Source organism: Saccopteryx bilineata, chromosome 6, assembly GCF_036850765.1.
Source record: "Saccopteryx bilineata isolate mSacBil1 chromosome 6, mSacBil1_pri_phased_curated, whole genome shotgun sequence".
NCBI lineage: Eukaryota > Metazoa > Chordata > Mammalia > Chiroptera > Emballonuridae > Saccopteryx > Saccopteryx bilineata.
Genome location: NC_089495.1, coordinates 13586473 through 13605516, shown reverse-complemented (window position 1 = coordinate 13605516; position 19044 = coordinate 13586473). Strand labels below are relative to the sequence as shown.

The following is a 19044-nucleotide window of genomic DNA, read 5'->3' as shown; positions in this document are numbered from 1 at the left end:
CACCTGAAAGGCTATACAGTCTTTCAAAATAATCACCTTAGAAATCTATAGACTTATTGTCCCTCTACTGTCAACTGTTCAGAACAGCTTCGGAATTCTACTGTATTAGCACTGATGTCAAAACTATTTAGAAACCTAATAAAAAAATCATCTCTTCATTTCATTAGGCACACTTCACATGATTGTTTTAAAATATTACTTTAAAGCCATTTTGGGCATACACACGCCAGACTGTCTTAGCAGACAAAGGCTGGACAAATCCTAGTCTCAGGTGCATGGTACAGTAAATGGTTTAAAATACTCTTATATTAAAGTTAGCAAGGATATGTTGTAGATTAGAATACCATATATATACACATACACACCAATGTTTAAAAAACAATTAAAAACTTAACATATCATGCTTTCATAGTTGCCACAGGCTACTTTGTAGTACTCTAGAAATAATGTCTTCATAAGAGGGAGTTCAATTAAAGCATTGGAGAAGAAGTAAAACCACGGTGGTTTCAGGCAGCTAAACTGAAGCTGCTTCCCAACATCTGGAGTGTATCAGAGTAGTTAGGAATGTAGCTCTGCCACCAGAGGGCCTGTGTTCAGACCCCGCTTCCAACACTGACTGTGTCACCTGGGACAACTACTTAAGCCTTCTAAATCTCACAAGTCCTCACCTGTAGAAAAAAGAATGAGCATTTTTACTGGTAGGGTTGAAGAGTCAATGAGATGACACCTTGGAAATATCTGGACTCGTGCCTGCCCCGCAGTGAGAGTTCAATAATGTTCACTATTACTAGTGTTCCATAACCCAGCTACCAACTGTTTAGACATACATCAGGGAGATGGTGTGTGCGTGTTTTAATACACAAAAGTTTTGTAAGTAACTTACTTTTTTCCTAACTACAGGAGGGTCTCAGCCTAATCAATCTAAGACCACTAGGGTCACTGTAGTCCAACAAAATCAGGTGCACTGACCCACTGCAACGAGCAGGAGGAACCGGGACCTCTTGCAAACAAAGACAATGTAGAGTTACGGGAGGATTCTGAGAAAGGATGGAGTGTAGACGAAACTTAACTGAAACTGCAGTGGGATAGACTCAGCATAGGGCTGGGTACAGGTCACTCTCAGGTGGACCCAGGGTCCCACTTGCTTGGAAACTGCAATGAAGATAAATTTGAAATGTTGAGCCCAGAAACCCCTTAACTGCATCTGGACTGATGGGTGGGTGAGAAATGGGGCTGCTCCTCTGTGTCAAGGTGACTGAGACCCTCCCAGGAGCAAGCAGGATGCGTCATCCTTACAGACAGGATTTCAAACAGCAGCTTTTAGCAGGCTGGGTAAGATCTAAGAGAGCACAGGTTCTCAGTGAGTACAAAAGCAGTCATCACTCAAAGAAGAGAATCATGCTGACATGTTACAGCGGCTGTGTGGACTTGGAAGAGAGACTGTCTCCTGCGAACCTGGTAGCCGCCTCTCGGATCTGTTAGCCCAGCCTGGTGAATGGATGGGCAGACTGGACTCGCTCGGGCTGAGTCCACTTTTACTTTCTCTAAAGGGACATATGTTCATTGAAGAAAACGGGGAAATACACAAAGCACAATATTCAAAGTTAATCACAATTAACATTTGGTCTCTTTTTATAAACTTTTCTCTAGGCAAACATAGCATTTTGTTGTTTTACAGAACTGAATTTATACTATAAATACTGCCTTAGAGCCTTTCTCATTTATACATTAAAAGTTACTATCTTCCAATATCATTAACTATTCTGACGCAAGACCATTGTTCATGCGATCCGTTACATAACACACGTCAAAAGTTTTATTTTTTTTACCCAACCCTTATTGTTAGGCACTTCGGTTCTTTCAAGCTTTTCTCTATTTTAAATAAAATTGCAAGAAACATTCTTGGAGAAGTCTTTCCACACATTCATGATTATTTCCTTCAGATAAATTATTATAATAACTGTATCAAAAAGAATGCATACTTTTGTGACCTATTTTTCATATTCTAAAACCATGTGACAAAAATAATTTATACTGCTCCTAGCAGGACATGAGGCTGTCTGTTTTCCTACACCCTTGTCAACACTAAGTGTCATTAAATTTTTAATATTTCCCAATATTATGAACAAAAAGCAAAGTATCTCATTTTAGATTTTATGTCCGAGTACTAACTACTAAGGAGAACAAGGTTCCGAGCGACCTCTTCATGAGGTATGTCTGGTGGTGTTAGGGGCCAGGGAGCAGCAGCAGGGCAAAGATAAAGATTTTCAGTGAGGACTCGGAGGAGTGAGAGGCCGTCCACTAACGGGACTTTCACACCTGCTGTCCACTTTTCTAGTGTGCAGAAGGGAGGAGAGTCCCCAGGAAGACTGAGGCATGCTTCCTAACATTTCCCTCTTGTGGCACACACAGCAAAGGAGAATTCTATTTGAATAGAACACCGGGTAACCAGTCATCCCAGGCCCCACCCGCCCGCTTGAGGGGTTGGAAACCTTCATCTCCACATATCTGTGCACTGCATTTGAAAGTTCTGAACCAGAGCAGCCTAAGCTATCTTGATCTTACATATATGCACACACACAACTCATGCTATATACAGAAAATAATCTGTAGATACACACACACACACAACTCATGCTATATACAGAAAATAATCTGTAGATACACACACACACACACATCCAAGCATGAACAGTTTTCATCTATTTGTGATAAGTGAATTTTTATTTTCTTAATTTTGTTTATATCTTTTCTTTCCTTCTTTTCCAAGTGAGAGGAAGGGAGATAGAGAGATAAGAGTCCACCGCATGTGCCCCAACCAGGATCCACCCAGCGCCCCGTTTGGGGTCCATGCTCTGCTCATCTTGGGTCATGCTTGCAACCAAGCCATTTTTAGCACCTGAGGTGGAGGATTGAGGGAGCTATTCTGGGCGCCTGGGGCTGATGTGCTCAAACCAACTGAGCCATAGCTGAGAGAGAGAGAGAGAGAGAGATGGGTGGGGGTAGAGAAACAGACGGTTGTTTCTCTTGTGTGCCCTCACCAAGAATTGAACCTGGGACATCCACACACTGGGCCAATGCCCTACTACTGAGCCAACCAGCCAGGGCCTTGTTTATATATTTTAATCTTCCTAAAATAACTATATTACCATGTATTCATTTTCTACTTCCCAGATCCTGCAGAAATTACGTCACAGAAGCAACCAAAGCTTTGTCGTCCCTGGCTAGCTGGTACCCTTTAGTTAACCTCAAGAAAGCCAAAATCCTTCTCTCTGCCATCTGTATCTAGTTATCACTAGTGTTCTTTGTGTCTTTATGTCAGCCATTAACCTCACTACAAAGTGTTTATTTATAACTAGTGCTCGACTTACGACCACGATTGGGTCTGACAGACCAGTCGTAACACGATTTGGTCGTAAGTTGAGTAGGCTATATGTACAGTACTATGAAATGATGTTATAAAAATCTTTAAGTCAAACAACTAAGGTGTTGCAACGAAAAACTGATGACTGATGCTTCTCATCTCTCTCCGTTCCTGTCTGTCTGTCCCTATCTATTCCCCTCTCTCTTTCTCTCTGTCCCTGTAAAAGAAAAAATAAGAAAAACAAAACAAAAAATCTTGAGGCCCTGGCCGGTTGGCTCAGTGGTAGAGCATCGGCCTGGCGTGCGGAAGTCCCGGGTTCGATTCCCGGCCAGGGCACACAGGAGAGGCACCCATCTGCTTCTCCACCCCACACCCTCTCCTTCCTCTCTCTCTCTTCCCCTCCCGCAGCCGAGGCTCCATTGGAGCAAAAGATGGCCCAGGTGCTGGGGATAGCTCCTTGGCCTCTGCCCCAGGGTCTAGAGTGGCTCTGGTCACGACAGAGCGACGCCCCGGATGGGCAGAGCATCGCCCCCTGGTGGGCGTGCCGGGTGGATCCCGGTTGGGCGCATGCGGGAGGAGTCTGTCTGACTGCCTCCCCGTTTCCAGCTTCAGAAAAATACAAAAAAAAAAAAAAACTTTAAGTCATATTTTATCATAATTTTCTTTCATTATTGTTATATATAATTTTCTTTGTTCATTTTATGCCATTTGTATCATCTCTACACCATTTTGTTTCTTATTTTTACATTCGTCAGGTTTAAGTAAAACACTGCATTACCAGTACAACTGGTTTAGTATTTACAAAGACAATTTCCTCTTGGTAGACATCTTGGGAGGGGGTTGATGAAAAATATCCAAGACACAAAACACAAATTGCTATACCGAGTCTGGGATAACAGTTGAAATGGTGCATGTGGAAATGGTAGTGCTGCCGGAAGCTGGTCTGCACTGTCGTATGCCCAGCTGGGCAACGCTTGCACTGCCAGACGCAGAGCAGTCGTGTCTAGCGATTGTGGTCGTAAAGTCGAATGGTCGTAAGTTGCATAGGTTGTAAGTTGATCAATATTTGTATAGACTTCTGTGCAGCACCATTGCTGGGTTCAATTCTTACATACAGCATTTTCATTCTGAATGTTTCCTAAATATCATATTTAGTTGCCTAGTTTTATGTTCTGAATCTACACTGAAGACATCCTAATGACTCTTCTATACGTTTTGAGTGAAGTTTTTCTGAAATAAGATATTGGATTGCCCCATCTCAGCCATTAATCCTATTCAAGCCAGGACCTGAGAATTTCTTGCCTCCTGCTGACCACTGTTGTTTCCTCAGCTCTTACTGGAACGCCAGAGTGTACTGAGAACTGTACTAATGCATTATGTGCATCCTCTCATTTAATTATCACAACAACCTACGAAATAGAAACTGTTTCCTCCATTTCACAGTTAAAACTGAAGCTCGGCGTGTAAAGGACTTGCCCAAGGTCATGCAGCTTGCCAGCAGCAAAGCAGAAGCGAACCAGGCCTGTGCCACTCGGTCAGACTTGAGCCCAGGTTCGCGGCCCTGCTCTACTTTAGATGCTTGACTGACCCCTGTAGGATGGCTTCCTGCCTCCTCCACAGGAGCTGCGTTTCCGTCTGTCTAGTGCAGGGTCATCCAAGGACAGAGCGCGTGGCCGCTGCTCAGTGCTGTGCAGGAGCCGGCTCAGAGGCTTGTGCCAGCTCTCGTTTTCAGGAATGAAACCTACCATTCTTAAAATTGAATTGGGCAAACTTACAATTAAGTTATATTGTTCTAAATGTAAGAGTACTCAAAACTCATACATTTCCTAGTCACTGTATTCATTTTACTGTTATCTATACTCAAGGTATTCTGGCTCAAGGTGTTCACACCACAGCAGTCGACAAATGCTGCAAGTCAGGGTTTCTTCACCCCTCCACGCGCGAGCCAGGGTTTTAAATGACCAGCACACCACTCTTATCACCTCCCTAACCTGTACTAGACCTGTGAAGCGTCAAATTCTTTTCTGTGAGTAGGGACTTGGCACCGCAGTCTTTGTTTTTATTTTTAAGAAATAAAGCATTGTCCACCCAGCCAACTCCACCCCAACTCTTGAAGTTTCATTCTAAGTAAAGGAAGGTCCACCCAGGGTCTCTCCCCACCTCCCACTCAGCCTCTCCCCTTAGAGGAGGAAGAGGTTTACAGTCTGACCGGAAGGAACTAAGGAACGTGTGGAGCCCCGCCTCTCAGCTGCTCCCCTTTACCAGCTTGCGCTCTCTGCCTCCAAGGCCAGCCAGCGGGGGACTGTGCCCCTTGGGGGAGGGGGCAGAGCAGGGACAAGGTGGCCCCTATTCCACTGTCAGGTGGGCAAATGTCTACTTCAGAAACTCATCTTAGTGACTGCAGGTTTACATATATAGACCGCACTGTCCATGATCTATCAGCACTGAGAGTGACACTTTGGTCTTTGTTTGCCTTAGTCCTTGGCCCGAGATGGCTCAGACCTCAGGGTGGAGAGAGGAACATTGCTATTTACTGGGTCTCCTCAAACCCCAAACTGAAACACTGAATCCCAGTGGGCCAGTGGTAACTGGTCAGTGTTCACAGTGAAATTAAATCTATTTAATCCTTGGTCTCATGATTATAACAACAAGTAGCAGCTAACAGTTAGGAACATAGAGATGGGGAGGGGAGCCCAGTGCTGCACCTGGACTGCCTGGTGCCCCACCTGCCTTTTGTGAAGCACACACCTTCCCACACCACCAGGGCTGCTCCGCTGTGAGCACAGAGCGATCCTTTAAGGCAGCGGTTCTCAACCTGTGGGTCGCGACCCCGGCAGGGGTCGAACGACCAAAACACAGGGGTTGCCTAAAGCCATTATTATACAATACATTTTTAATGTATTTTAATAAATAAAATATGTATTTTCCGATGGCTTTAGGCGACCCCTGTGTTTTGGTCATTCGACCCCCGCCGGGGTCGCGACCCACAGGTTGAGAACCGCTGCTTTAAGGTCAGTTATCACAAACTTTTTATTCCAAAACTTCCCCTTCTCATATCAAATTTTGCATTGCTGAACTCCTATATAAAAGTAATCTGCGTTCTCTGATATGTTTCACTCCCACCTCTGTGACCTCTGCTATTTTTTGGACTCCAACAGAAGAAATTATATTCTGAAGTCAATGTACTTTTACTTTTCATAAAAGTGCAACCTTTTAAAACATTTTTTTCTTAGGCAGCCTCTCATTTTAACAAGTTTTTATTTTTATTTTTATTTATTTATTTCAGAGACAGAGCAAGAGTCAGAGGGATAGACAGGGACAGACAGGAACGGAAAGAGATGAGAAGCATCAATCATCAGTTTTTCGTTGCAACACCTTAGTTGTTCATTGAATGCTTTCTCATATGTGCCTTGACCGTGGGCCTTCAGCAAAGCGAGTAACCCCTTGCTCGAGCCAGCGACCTTGGGTCCAAGCTGGTGAGCTTTTTGCTCACACCAGATGAGCCCACGCTCAAGCTGGCGACCTCGGGGTCTCGAACCTGGGTCCTCAGCATCCTAGTCCGACGCCCTATCCTCTGTGCCACCGCCTGGTCAGGCAATAAGTTTTTTTAAAACTAAATTTATATCCATTTATCATTATTATAAAACCCGCCAGGCTTCTCTTTGCGTTCCACGCCATGATTTTTCTCTCCTCGTCCACCCACTCTGACCCTTTCTCCGAGGCTTGTATGTGCTGACTGGTTCCTGACACAGTGCTTCAGTCGGTCTTCCGGTATGCACACTATTCTCTCTCTTGTGCCTCTGTGTCTGTGATACTGCTCATGATTCACAATATAGCTTCTGAATATAGTTCAAAACACTGAACACTCAACAATGCAAATTCTTTAAACATGGAAGCATGCAATTTTCAGAATTTTAATATTGTTAATATAGTATCTCCAGGTGCATTGGCACCTGGACTAATTTGGAGATGAAAATCCATCCCCTAATAGTCAGGAACTCACTCCACTGTTAGTTATGATCTCTGAAGTGACATCCATTCATTATCACAGTGCTATCTTTATCCTAGCGAGACAGAAAACACCACATCAGTCTCAGGGTGTAGGTAAAAGGTTTGCTTCTCTTCTCCAAGCCAAATAATCCCTAATCTTTTTTATTTTAAATCTTCCATTCATTACCAGAATGCCCTCGCTACTATTTCCATGTTGCTCTCTAACTGAGGAGTCAGAAATAAACAGATCCAGAACTAGAAGATCTAATAAAGACTGGGCTGGCAGGGCAGGAACTTAGGGAAGCGACAGGCTGCCCTGGTCGCATTACTACTTGTTTCTCTGGTGGTCCACCGCTGTCTAAAGATAGCAGCACTTTCTGGCAGTGTTTGTCTCATGCAAGAACAGTGCCAGCAAAGACTCAGAGGCAGTACGGAGAGTTATCACCATGCATGCGGGAAGTTCCACAAGGCTGGGCTGTGTGGCACTGCTGTTCTCTACCCTCCTGGCTGGCAACTGACCGAACTTTATGTATGGGGTCTGAAGTCAGACAGTCCTCAGTTCAAACCACAGCTCTGTTACTTGTCAGCTGTGTGATCCCGGGCAAGTCTCTTTAGTTTCCTCAACCATACAATGAGAATAATAGCACCTACTTCACGTTCAGTGATGATCATGAAGAACCTGACATTGTGCTTAACACCCACTTGATATTCAACAAATGGTAGTTTAAAAACAAAGACCATTTCCCCCTCTTGAGCATTTGCTTGGTGTCTCTTTAACCTTGGCGAGTGGCCAGCCCAGGAAAGGCGTCCTTTCCAATGTTTGTGTGGGACATAGAGCTAGCCTGCGTCACTGCACCCACGCAACATGTAGGACTGTCCAAACTGGCTATTTGCTTTTTCCAAATCCATTCTTTTTTCTTCCTTAGTAACAGAATCCCCCATTTTAAAAATAGGCCTAAGGTTGCACAGAATAAGACTACCTACTATGTTGCAATTGTTCTGATCAACACAATGTGAACAGAGATGTCAGATAGCAGCTTCCAGAAATTTCCCTAGAGGACAGCCAGTGCATGACCCTTGCCACCATCTTTCCTTGCCGTCACTCTGCTTCCTGGACGTGATGGACAGCCTTGCAGAACACAGCCTGGACCGTGAGGCCTCTGGGCTGACCACCCATGCTTAGAACAGCAGAGCCATGAGCCAGAGGGCCCATGAGGAGAGTGGCCCCGGACCATCCAGGAACGCCTACTACAGACTTCTCTCATAGAAGAAATGTTCGAAAAACCCTCTATACTTTGGTAATCATTATTATTTCCTGGGTATTTTGTGAATCTAATCCTAACTAATACAAGTATCTCCAATCTACTCATGGAGTTAAAGCAGGGGTTTAGTCAGGGGTGACTTTGTCCCCAGCAGACATCTGGCGATATATGAGGACATTTTTGGAGTCACAGCTGTGGGTGTGCTCCTGGCATCCAGTGGGCAGAGGCAAGGGTGCTGCGAATATTCTACAATAAGTAGGAAGGCACCCACAAAAAAGAACTATCTAGCCCGAAATGTCAATTTTGCCAAGACTGAGAAACCTTGGGGTAAACACAGCTCAGGGAAAGCCCTTGTTTATTATGAGGACAGAGCAGGAGCGTGAGGTGTCCCGATTAGTCTCGACAGTTACCATATAACTCAAACAGTGATAAACAGGTTTCAAATGATTAAAAATTGTATAGCATAACATCTAGCTAAGACTTCAGATTGGCAGCATATGGAACAATGTTCCATTTAAAAGAGATTCTCAATAAAGGTGCATGTTATAATCATCTGGGGAATATTTAAAAATAGTGATGCCCAGGTTCCACTCCAACCAGTTACAGAAAAATTCCATTTCATGGAGGAGCAAGTATTTTTCATCAGACGCTGAGGAACTACCGCCCTACCCAGCACACAGCTCCGGCTGCGTCTGGGCCGCGCCAGCACACTCCTTTACAAGCAGCTCTTCTCGGGGCAGAACCTTTCATTTTCCTTTTGCAGAGTTTACTTTGACTCCAGCTTTATCTTCAAAATAAAGTAACATGAAGTTCTTTCTCTGGAAATGCGGTCCGTTTCTAATTTCGGTAACGAAGGCACCTTCGCTCTGAACTTTGCCTTCCCTGACTGTGACCACCATCTCCTTGTCCCACCGTCCCTCCACCCACACCAATGGTGGCAGATCTGTTCAGCCTGCCCTGCAATTTCCTTCATTAAGAGGACACTCAGAGGCCCTGGCCGGCTGGCTAAGTGGTACAGCATCGGCCTGGCGTGCAGGAGTTCCAGGTTCGATTCCTGGCCAGGGCACACAGGAGAAGCGCCCATCTGCTTCTCCATCCCTTCCCCTCTCCTTCCTCTCTGTCTCTCTCTTCCCCTCCCGCAGCCAAAGCTCCATTGGAGCAAAGTTGGCCCGGGTGCTGAGGATGGCTCTATGGCCTCTGCCTCAGGCGCTAGAATGGCTCTGGTTGCAGCAAAGCGATGCCCCAGATGGGCAGAGCATCGCCCCCTGGTGGGCATGCCGGGTGGATCCCGGTCAGGTGCATGCAGGAGTCTGTCTGCCTCCCCGTTTTCAGCTTTGGAAAATACAATAAAAAAAAAAAAAGAGGACACTCAGATTTTTGGCTCCTGTCTCATTAAGAGAACGATCATTGCTCCTATTAGTAGACCCTGGAAAACTCAAAATAATATACCAGTCTAGCCATCACATCCTGGCTTCCACTTCTTGGGTGCAGGAAGAAAAAGGAAATAGCTAAGGAAAGTGAGACAGCCAACTGTAATTGTTTTAAAGCCTGGGTGATTGTAAGACACAGCCAGGGTAAGAACCACTCACTCAGCCTACTGGAAGGAAGCACTTGCAGCTCTGCAGTCCTACTGTGAAAGCATCTCCTGCGACGCAGAGAAACAGCACACTCTGCAGAACTTCGAACACCACCTTCCAGGTCTGTTTGTCTCTGTTTCTAACGCATTCCAGCCTAGCAGAGTTCAATGACGTTTTTCCTTTAGAAAATATGCCTCTACCTCTCAAATATGTATAAAACAAAAGTGGACAGTGTCATCAACTGCTTAGTCTAAATAAGATGCATTCCCTGCCTTAGGCAGCCAATCATAAAATTTTATGAAGAGCGATTTGAAGACAATGACCTAGGACACTAATCAAGCCAGACAGCGGCGTGCTCACACTTGAGCAGAACAAGCGCACAGTGCAGGCCGGGACTGGAGCAAGCGGCCCCATCAGCGACGGCGTGCTGGACCTCCGAGGCGGGCTCCAGACAGGACTCCGATGAAGAGCGAGGCTGCCTGTCAATAACTAGACACAGGCCCGGCCTGGAGTGGAGAGCAATTTTCCTATCAGATGAACAGTAAGGAGCTGAGTGACAAGATAATTTATGCACAACCACCTACTTTTTTGAGCAAAATGATCACTCTCTGCCACTGCAGGGCTGTGCCTGGGAGCACTCTAGTTCAAGCTGTGCAAGAGGCAGAGAACCAAGGTCAGCCCTCCAGTCTGTTCCTAAGACGCAGTTAACAGGGACAGCAGCCCCACGGCTAAAAAGTACACCAGCACCACAGCAAACAGAAATGCCTGCCAGTCCAGCATACGGCAAAGCCCCAGGAACTGTCTCATGGTCCCAGGTCCAGGGCACACTGCCGCAGTACAATGCCGTGTGTACAAATGTGTGCAGAAAGGACATCTGGGAGTGTGTATCTCATTGAGAAACACGTCTTCCACAGTATTTTTCTCCAGAGGCTCTCTGCCATGCCTGCAGAGGGAAATATATAAATCTTCGGGATTATCATGATCCCATAGCTGATGTTGGCCACTGCATACGACTCTTTCAAGAAGTTTACATTCCTTGTTTCGAAAGAACTTTGCAGCCCTTCTAAGAGGAAGTTATCGACATACTTCCCAAGATTTACATGTGGCACTGACAGTTCATAAACAGATGGAGTTCAGAAGAATACTGCCCTTTGAAAGTCTCCCTGTGTTCAGCCTGGACCTGGGGTGGTGCAGTGGATCAAGTGTCGGCCTGGAGCGCTGAGGTCGCCGGTTCAAAACCCTGGGTTTACCGGGTCAAAGCACATATCATACAAGAAGCAACTGTGAGTTGAAGCTTCCTGCTCCTCCCCTTGTCTTACTCTCTCTCAAATCAATAAATAAAAATCTAAAAAAAGTTTCCTGTGTTGAGAGGGCCTGCTTTCCTAGGCCTGCCGTGTGCTACCCTTCAGCGCTGCCCTCAGTATGAGACCCAGGGGTGGCGATGTCAAAGGAAGATTTAAGTGTTCTTTGTTTCGTCAGGAATTAGAGGGAAAGGAAAACTGTAGCATCAGAATTTCTAGTGTAACCTTGGCCAGGCAGATTGAGGCGATCTGGACTGTTCCTAACGAGATTAAAGCAGGCTGTCCCATCGTCCTGGGCCAGCTGGTGCCGTGGCTTTGCTTTTCAAAGGGCAATTCCTGCTGCCCTGCTTCTCTGCCTGCTGGGTGATGACCTGCCCACACTGAGCTGTGTACAGCCTCTCTGGTCCTGAGTCTTCGCTTAGTATATGCTGAAGACAAACCATTAACTCTTATGAAGACTCACTAAAAGAGCAGGAACTGTGCTTAGAAAACGACAGACGATGTAGAGTACCAATCACTGATTGTTCAAAATAACTACTTACAATTTTTTTTTAAGTATTTTGGCCACTTTTGGTAACTCACTTTAATGTTGACCCTAGTTCAGAGGCAAATGAGACATGTGTGAAATCCTCAAATCATCCAAAGATCCAATTTCAGCCACTGTTTTACTTTTCCATCAGTGATATACCAAAATCGCCTATCAGAAGCAAAATGACATGGCGGGTTTCCCTCATCCTCAGGTGTTCCCACCTGGGAACTCAAAGGCACAGCAGCCTTCGAGAAAACCCACCAGCCACACGACACTGTGTCATCTACTGGATGCGCACATACTTACTGCAAAAAAGGAAAATCTCACACACACACACAATGACCCCTAAAATACCTCCAGTACAATAAGTGAGATTGAACTTTTCTATAAAAGAGATTCCTGGGGTATATTTCAAATGTGTTTTCTCAAAACAATTAATCCAGAATCCCTTATTCCCAAACCCGGGCCTCTGCATTTTTCCTAAGAAAAACAAAAATCAACACAATGCTCTGCGATGTGATTTTAAAAACACACAATCTCCTTCCAACGCTTCCCTGGGGTACAAGTCAGAGCGGCGAGGCACACTCCCAACAACAAAGCAGCTTTCAGTCTGTTATAACCCAATTATTTAAAGAAGATTATACTTGGAGAAAACTAATTCCACTGCTGAAGGAGAAGCTGGATAAATTTAATTATCACTGAAGCTAAGATTTATAGATTTCCCCGGCAAACACATTTTTCCCTACCTAACTCGGCAGAGGATGATAATTAGTTGCTATTACCGGGCGGTAATTGAAGACCAAATACCTTAGCTGCTTCAAGAACTCAACATCCGAGTTGCTGCTGATGAGCTTGATGAACTCTTCATAGGAAGGGGCATAGGTGTAGGCCCTCTTGTGGTGCTCGCTCATCTGTTCTCTGCGCTCCAGCTGGGCCAGCAGCATCTGGTTAATGTAGTCCGGGTTACTCAGCAAGGCCACCACCGGCTTCAGGACTGTGGGAAGCGGGGAAAGCGCAGCTGGACAGTTTTCACCAGACAGTTTTTATATGGTATCACTGAGCCGATGTTTGGGCTCAATTCATTTTTAAACTACCCAGATGGGGATCGTACAAACACACATGCATGCCCACACACATGGCCGCCCATCCCATATCACTAACAAACCTATCCAAATTAAGTCCACTGATTTTTCTCTTTTGTTTTCTTTTATAAGGCTCAGTATGTTTTGTCTGCCAAAAGATGAAAGTCAACATCCTCTAACTGCTGAAAGCATATCGCAGAGAGGAAGTTGTTAAAAAAAATCAATGACATTATTATAAATTCATTGTGTTGACTTTATGTTCAAAAGTTCCCCTTCTCTCTATGGTTGATTCTATCAGCTAGTTGGCACTACCTGCTAATTCCAAAAGAATAAACGAGATGTTCACTCAATGCATATCAAATGCCACATTATTTGTTTAAAATTCTGAGATAGAAAAAATTTCTCTTACGTCACATTTTCTTCCATTTTTCTCATGCTGGCCAGGCATGTCCCTGAATATACTTTTTTCTTAGTAATCACATTATGGTACAGTTACTTTCTTTCTTTATTCTAGTTCACAAAATTACATATAGGCATTATCAATGAATCTTGCAGCAAAGGTAGTTTAAGTAAATGCACAGTTGAGTGGAAGTATAGATACTCTTTTATTATCGCATGTATTATTGGCCTGGATAATTCAAAAGCTACCGCAAATGGATGCTTCCCTATGAAGAGCATTAAGGGCTGCCTACCCTATGTCAAAATACACAACACCTGGCAATGTTATATAAAAATCTGTTTATAGATATGGCCAAATGATGCCCTGACATCTAACCATAAAATTTTGCAAATATATGAATTCTCCTAGGTCCTACAGTAAGCAAGGGCCATGTTGATGTCCTAAGAAGTGTTCCCAATCACATCAGTAAGCAGCACATTTGTTTGCACAATTATCATTGCATTAGTAATATTGATTACATATGGAAGTCTACCTTTCATTGTGAGAATCTCTGCAAGCATTATACGTAAGCTGAGAGACTGGACATCCTTGGAGGGGAGGAGACAGAACACCAGTACCCGAGAACACGTCTGTAGGAATCTTACTTCTTCGACCGAGTTTCTCAAGCATGCATGCAACACAAAAGGCCTTGGCTGTTCTTCTTGTCTAAAAAAATAAATACACGAGAGAGAAAAAAGGAAGGAAAGAAAATTCTAGAAACAATTCGGTTGTATGCCATTAGGTAAAAAATATTTTAAATGGGCAACACACTGGTTTTAACAACTATGTGTCCACTCCTCAACAATATCAGTAGCCAGTAATCTGCTCAATTGTGTCTGGAAAAACGCAAGCACATGCATGGTCTTTTGGGATTTCAACCCTTAAGTAGCATCAACATTATATATATAACTCCCAAATCAGCAACAATGCAGAAAGGTATGAGTATTTCTTTAATTAGCTTATTTCTAGGTCACCTAGCTTTCTTCATGAATGTGATTTACAGCTTTACTTTTCAAAGGAGAAACTCTAACAAAGCGTACACGGGGGACACGAGCCAGCAGTCCTGAGTGGGTGACCACGGGACCAAAAAGCTCTGGTATTTCTGAGGCAGTGGTGCATAACTTGATGCTACATAATTCGATGGCAAATGGCCTTCTGTAAGTACTACCTGTTCCCAAGTGTTTTCCGACTAGTTTGAGAACCTGGTCACAGGTTCCCTGTTGGCACTGATGCCATCGCCACCCAAGGGCCATTAATTTGGAGAGCTGAGTGAAGACAAGTGAACAATAGAACTCTCTATACCTCCTTTTCCTACTGTATCTTAATAGTAATTCAAGAAAAACTAGGAAGGTAATTTTTCCAGTATCTTCCAGATAAGAGGCAAAGTTCATGGGCTTTGCAGTAATTTGTGGCCAATCCAGGAAGAAGAAAAAACACTAAACAGGTGGGGAGGAAGTATTCTGGGCACCACACAAGAAAGAAAACAGATAAATGCATATCGGGGCCTTTATGACAAGTGTCTCTCAGAAGGAAACGGATTTCTTTTTGCACAAGAGACTACAGCCTCTTCCCAGAATATGCACACTAAAAAAGCAAGGTTTCCTCTTGGTCTTCTCCAACAAACCAGAGGAACTCAACCCTCATGCGCAAAGCCAACAGCACGAACAGAGAGTTTAAGAGCTAGCTTTTGCACATATACTAATACATATTAACTTTTTAAAAGTGGCATCGAAAATTATATTAAACTCTAGGTATGCAGCCAGCTAAAGTTACGGTAAGAGTTAAAGGCAACTTCATTTCAAACACTTTAAAGAGTGATGCTTAGCATATATATCTGGTTAATATTATTGGAGGAAGTTGGCCAAAAAGAGCCCACTTTTACAAGACAGTGTTCTTTAAATAACATCAAAATCTCTCTCAAAGTGGGCTTCTCTGCCCCTTCTCTGTCCCACTGGAAGGCAGACAATGAAAGGAGCCAGATCCTCAGACTTCCACAGATTCCTCTCCCTCTCGTGCTAAGTTAGGGGCAAACCCTCGGAGTGAGCCAAAGGTCAGAGGTTGGTCACATAAGCTTGATCTCTAAAACAATGGGAAGGTGAATGCTTCCCCGGAAGCCTCTGCTAACTCCGAGCAGGATATTCCCATGATGCCCCAGCAAGTAGACATCAGGTACTGCTAAAGAAGCCACGAAAGAATGACGAGTCAAACAGCTGCTTCCAGGTCAGGAGACGTGCACCCAGCTTCCTGGTGGATCGCAGCCCTGATCCTGGCAGCAGCCTTTCTAGGTCCATATGAACCTGTTCACTGCAGTGCCAGGCCTGACTGCTGGGTGCGCATTCCTTCAGGGAGGAAAAGGACTTCTTATAAATTTCATATGTACGGTATTACTTCATTTTCCCATCTATACCAAGAAGTATACATGATCATCACCATCTCATAGATGAGACTATTAAGGATCTGAGTGGTTAAGTGGATAGTCCAAATCACAGAGAAAACAAATGGTACAAATAACTCTCAAGTTCATATGTTTTACAGCAGACTTTACAGCAGTGGTGTTCAACCATTTTACACTTGGGGACCAGTGAAATAGGAGAATTATTTCAGGGACCGCTAAGGTACAAATCACCCTGAGCATAAGTGAATTTAACTAAGATTATTGGTCTATAATCTTCATACGACATCAGGGTGGTGAACTCTTTCACGGGGCCACACAAAATTTCTGGCCGACCGGTCCGTGGACCAGTGGTTGAAAAACACTGCTTCACACTACACCATAATCACAGATTGCACGGAGAAGAGAAGAAAAAAATTAGAGATAAAGAAGGAAAATATGTGAATAAAAACATTTTTTCTCCCTTAAACAGCATGCCCGTGCTTGACTAGTAAACAAAACACGGAGATTGTAAAGAGACTACAAAATTAAAGATGCTATCAATTTAATAGCATAAAAAATAATCATTTTTAGATTTTACTGAAATATGCTGCAACAAGACAGATAGGACAAAGCACGAGGAAGCAGCGGCCAGAATTAAATGTGATCTGGACTGGCTTCAAGCGGCAACAGAACACTGGCCTGCAAATAACCACAGGCTGGCCGGAAAGCCGCCCACACAACTGCCCAGCAGTCAGCCAGAGGAGGTGCTGCTTTTATTAATGCAGTTTATTATTCCCTGTCTGATAGTGGCCCATTCAGCTGGAGCCTCCCAGGCTGCCAATGGCTATCTGCACATTCATGGCGATTTCCAGGATGAGGACGCAGTTTGCCTGGGGCAGGCAAGGACGAATATAGCCATCAAACCTAAGCATGCTGTCTACCTGTCTCCTGGCGTGATGCGTAGCAGACAAAGCACAATCATGTCTTAGTTCTCCAGGGTTCACCTCCAGTGCACGCATGATCATCTACATGCAAAACAGCAGCGACCTACTGGTGCTCTCTCAAATACCCATAATCCTAGAGCGCAGTGACAGTCTTTTCTTTAATAGGGATCATCAACTAGAGTGTCTAGGCACAGCCCAGATAGCAGTAAAATAAATCCACCCTCGGCAGAAGGCAAGTTGAAGCCCAAAGAAAAGGAGTTTCTGGAATGAAATCAATTCTCTGTTTCTATTTTTCTGATGCTTTAGCTATAATATCTTTACACTATCCACAAAAGCAGTAATTTCAGAAGCTGGTAAACGTCTCAATGGAAAATATATTCTTGTGCTAAAATTTGATAATCATAAAAACACTATATTTCACTAGCCACTTGCTCTTCTCTCAAACCTAAATCCATCAACCTTCTAACTGGAATAAAACACTGATTTAAAACACTGTCCTCCATTGGACCAGAGTAAATTCTTATCCTTAAAATGAACTTCCACTGAATTCTAAGAAATCTGTGACAGCGCCTGCCAGCTAGAACAGTGGGACACTTTCTATAATGGACACCACAGCAAATCAGCAGAGGCGCCAAGGGGCTGCTGGTCCCTCAGAAGAAGAGGCTGACGCTTGTGCAACTCTGGGGAGGTCACCCACAAGTCCTAGTTCTCTCACTTCCCTTATGAGTTCACATACCCCCTTACTGGAAGCTTCTCTACAAACAGCAATTTTCAGAGGGTGGTCTGGAGACTCCTATGTGTCCCCAAGACCCTTTCAGGGGGCTGTCTCTGAGCTTGGAACTTACTCACAGCAATAGGAAAATGGCACCTGTTTGCATTCTCCATCTCCCAAGCACAGTGGAGCTTTGCAGAGGCTACAGATGTGCGATGACATGTCACTCTGATGGTTCATGAATAGCATACTGTGTATTCTTGCACTTTAAAAGTTTCTTAGTTTTCATCTCTAATGTGGTAAATATTGGTAGATACAATAAGTGATTAGCTGGTAAATGGCTCTCCAACGGGGCGAGGGCAGCTCGGGTCTGTCACATTAACCCATTTCACAGCGTAAATACCCCCACCATGGCCAATTACAAGCTAACAACCTGAGGTCACTGAACTCAGAGCGTAGGAGCGATGTGCACAGTCAGCTCCTGTAAACCAAGACAAGCTGGCCCAGCACAGCACAAGATATACCCCATAAACAAAAGCTCTTTTAACTTCTCAATAACTTTTAAGAAACAGAGACAAAAAATCTGAGACCCACTGCTCTATAATTTTTTTCAAACCATGGATTATGATCCACAAGGAACCAAATAAAATAAACTCGGTGTCAAACACCATTAAAAAAAAAAAAAAAAAAAAGAGAGAGAGAAGGCCCTGGCTGGTTGGCTCAACAGTAGAGCGTCGGCCTGGCGTGCAGGAGTCCCGGGTTTGATTCCCAGCCAGGGCACACAGGAGAGGCGCCCATCTGCTTCTCCACCCCTCCCCCTCTTCTTCCTCTCTGTCACTCTCTTCCCCTCCCGCAGTCGAGGCTCCATTGGAGCAAAGATGGCCCCGGCGCTGAGGATGGCTCTGTGGCCTCTGCCTCTGCCTCAGGCGCTAGAATGGCTCTGGATGCAACAGAGCAACGCCCCAGATGGGCACAGCATCGCCCCCTGGTGGGCATGCCGGGTGGATCCCATGCCACATGTGGGAATCTGACTGCCTCCCCGTTTCCAACTTCGGAAAAAAGAAAAGAAAAAAGAGAGAACAAAAAGTATTAATTATCACATGCAATAAGAATATTGTTTTATAAAACTGGGTCACAATATAGTATGAATTCCCTTTTCTTTTAATGTTTATTTTATTAATTGTAGAGAGAAAAGAAGGGAGAGAAAGAGACAGGAACATTGAGCTGCTCCTATATATGCCCCAACCGGGGATCGAACCAGCAACCTCTGTGTTTCTGGATGATGCTCTAATCCAGGGGTAGTCAACCTTTTTATATCTATCGCCCACTTTTGTATCTCTGTTAGTAGTAAAATTTTCTGACCGCCCACCAGTTCCACAGTAATGGTAATTTATAAAGTAGGGAAGTAACTTTACTTTATAAAATTTATAAAGCAGAGTTACAGCAAGTTAAAGCATATAATAATAATTA

General features: G+C 44.3%; 1 protein-coding gene across 1 annotated transcript in view; it reads right to left on the bottom strand.

The window, feature by feature from the left end:
- SNX25 (sorting nexin 25) overlaps window positions 1-19044 on the bottom strand; it is a 98781-nt gene that overhangs the window by 44616 nt on the left and 35121 nt on the right. Inside the window, exons 4-5 of the mRNA XM_066235142.1 lie at window positions 14038-14210; window positions 12831-13017 (exon numbers count right to left, since the gene is read on the bottom strand). Of these exons, the coding sequence (XP_066091239.1) occupies window positions 12831-13017; window positions 14038-14210 (360 nt within the window). The remainder of the gene's footprint in view (window positions 1-12830; window positions 13018-14037; window positions 14211-19044) is intronic.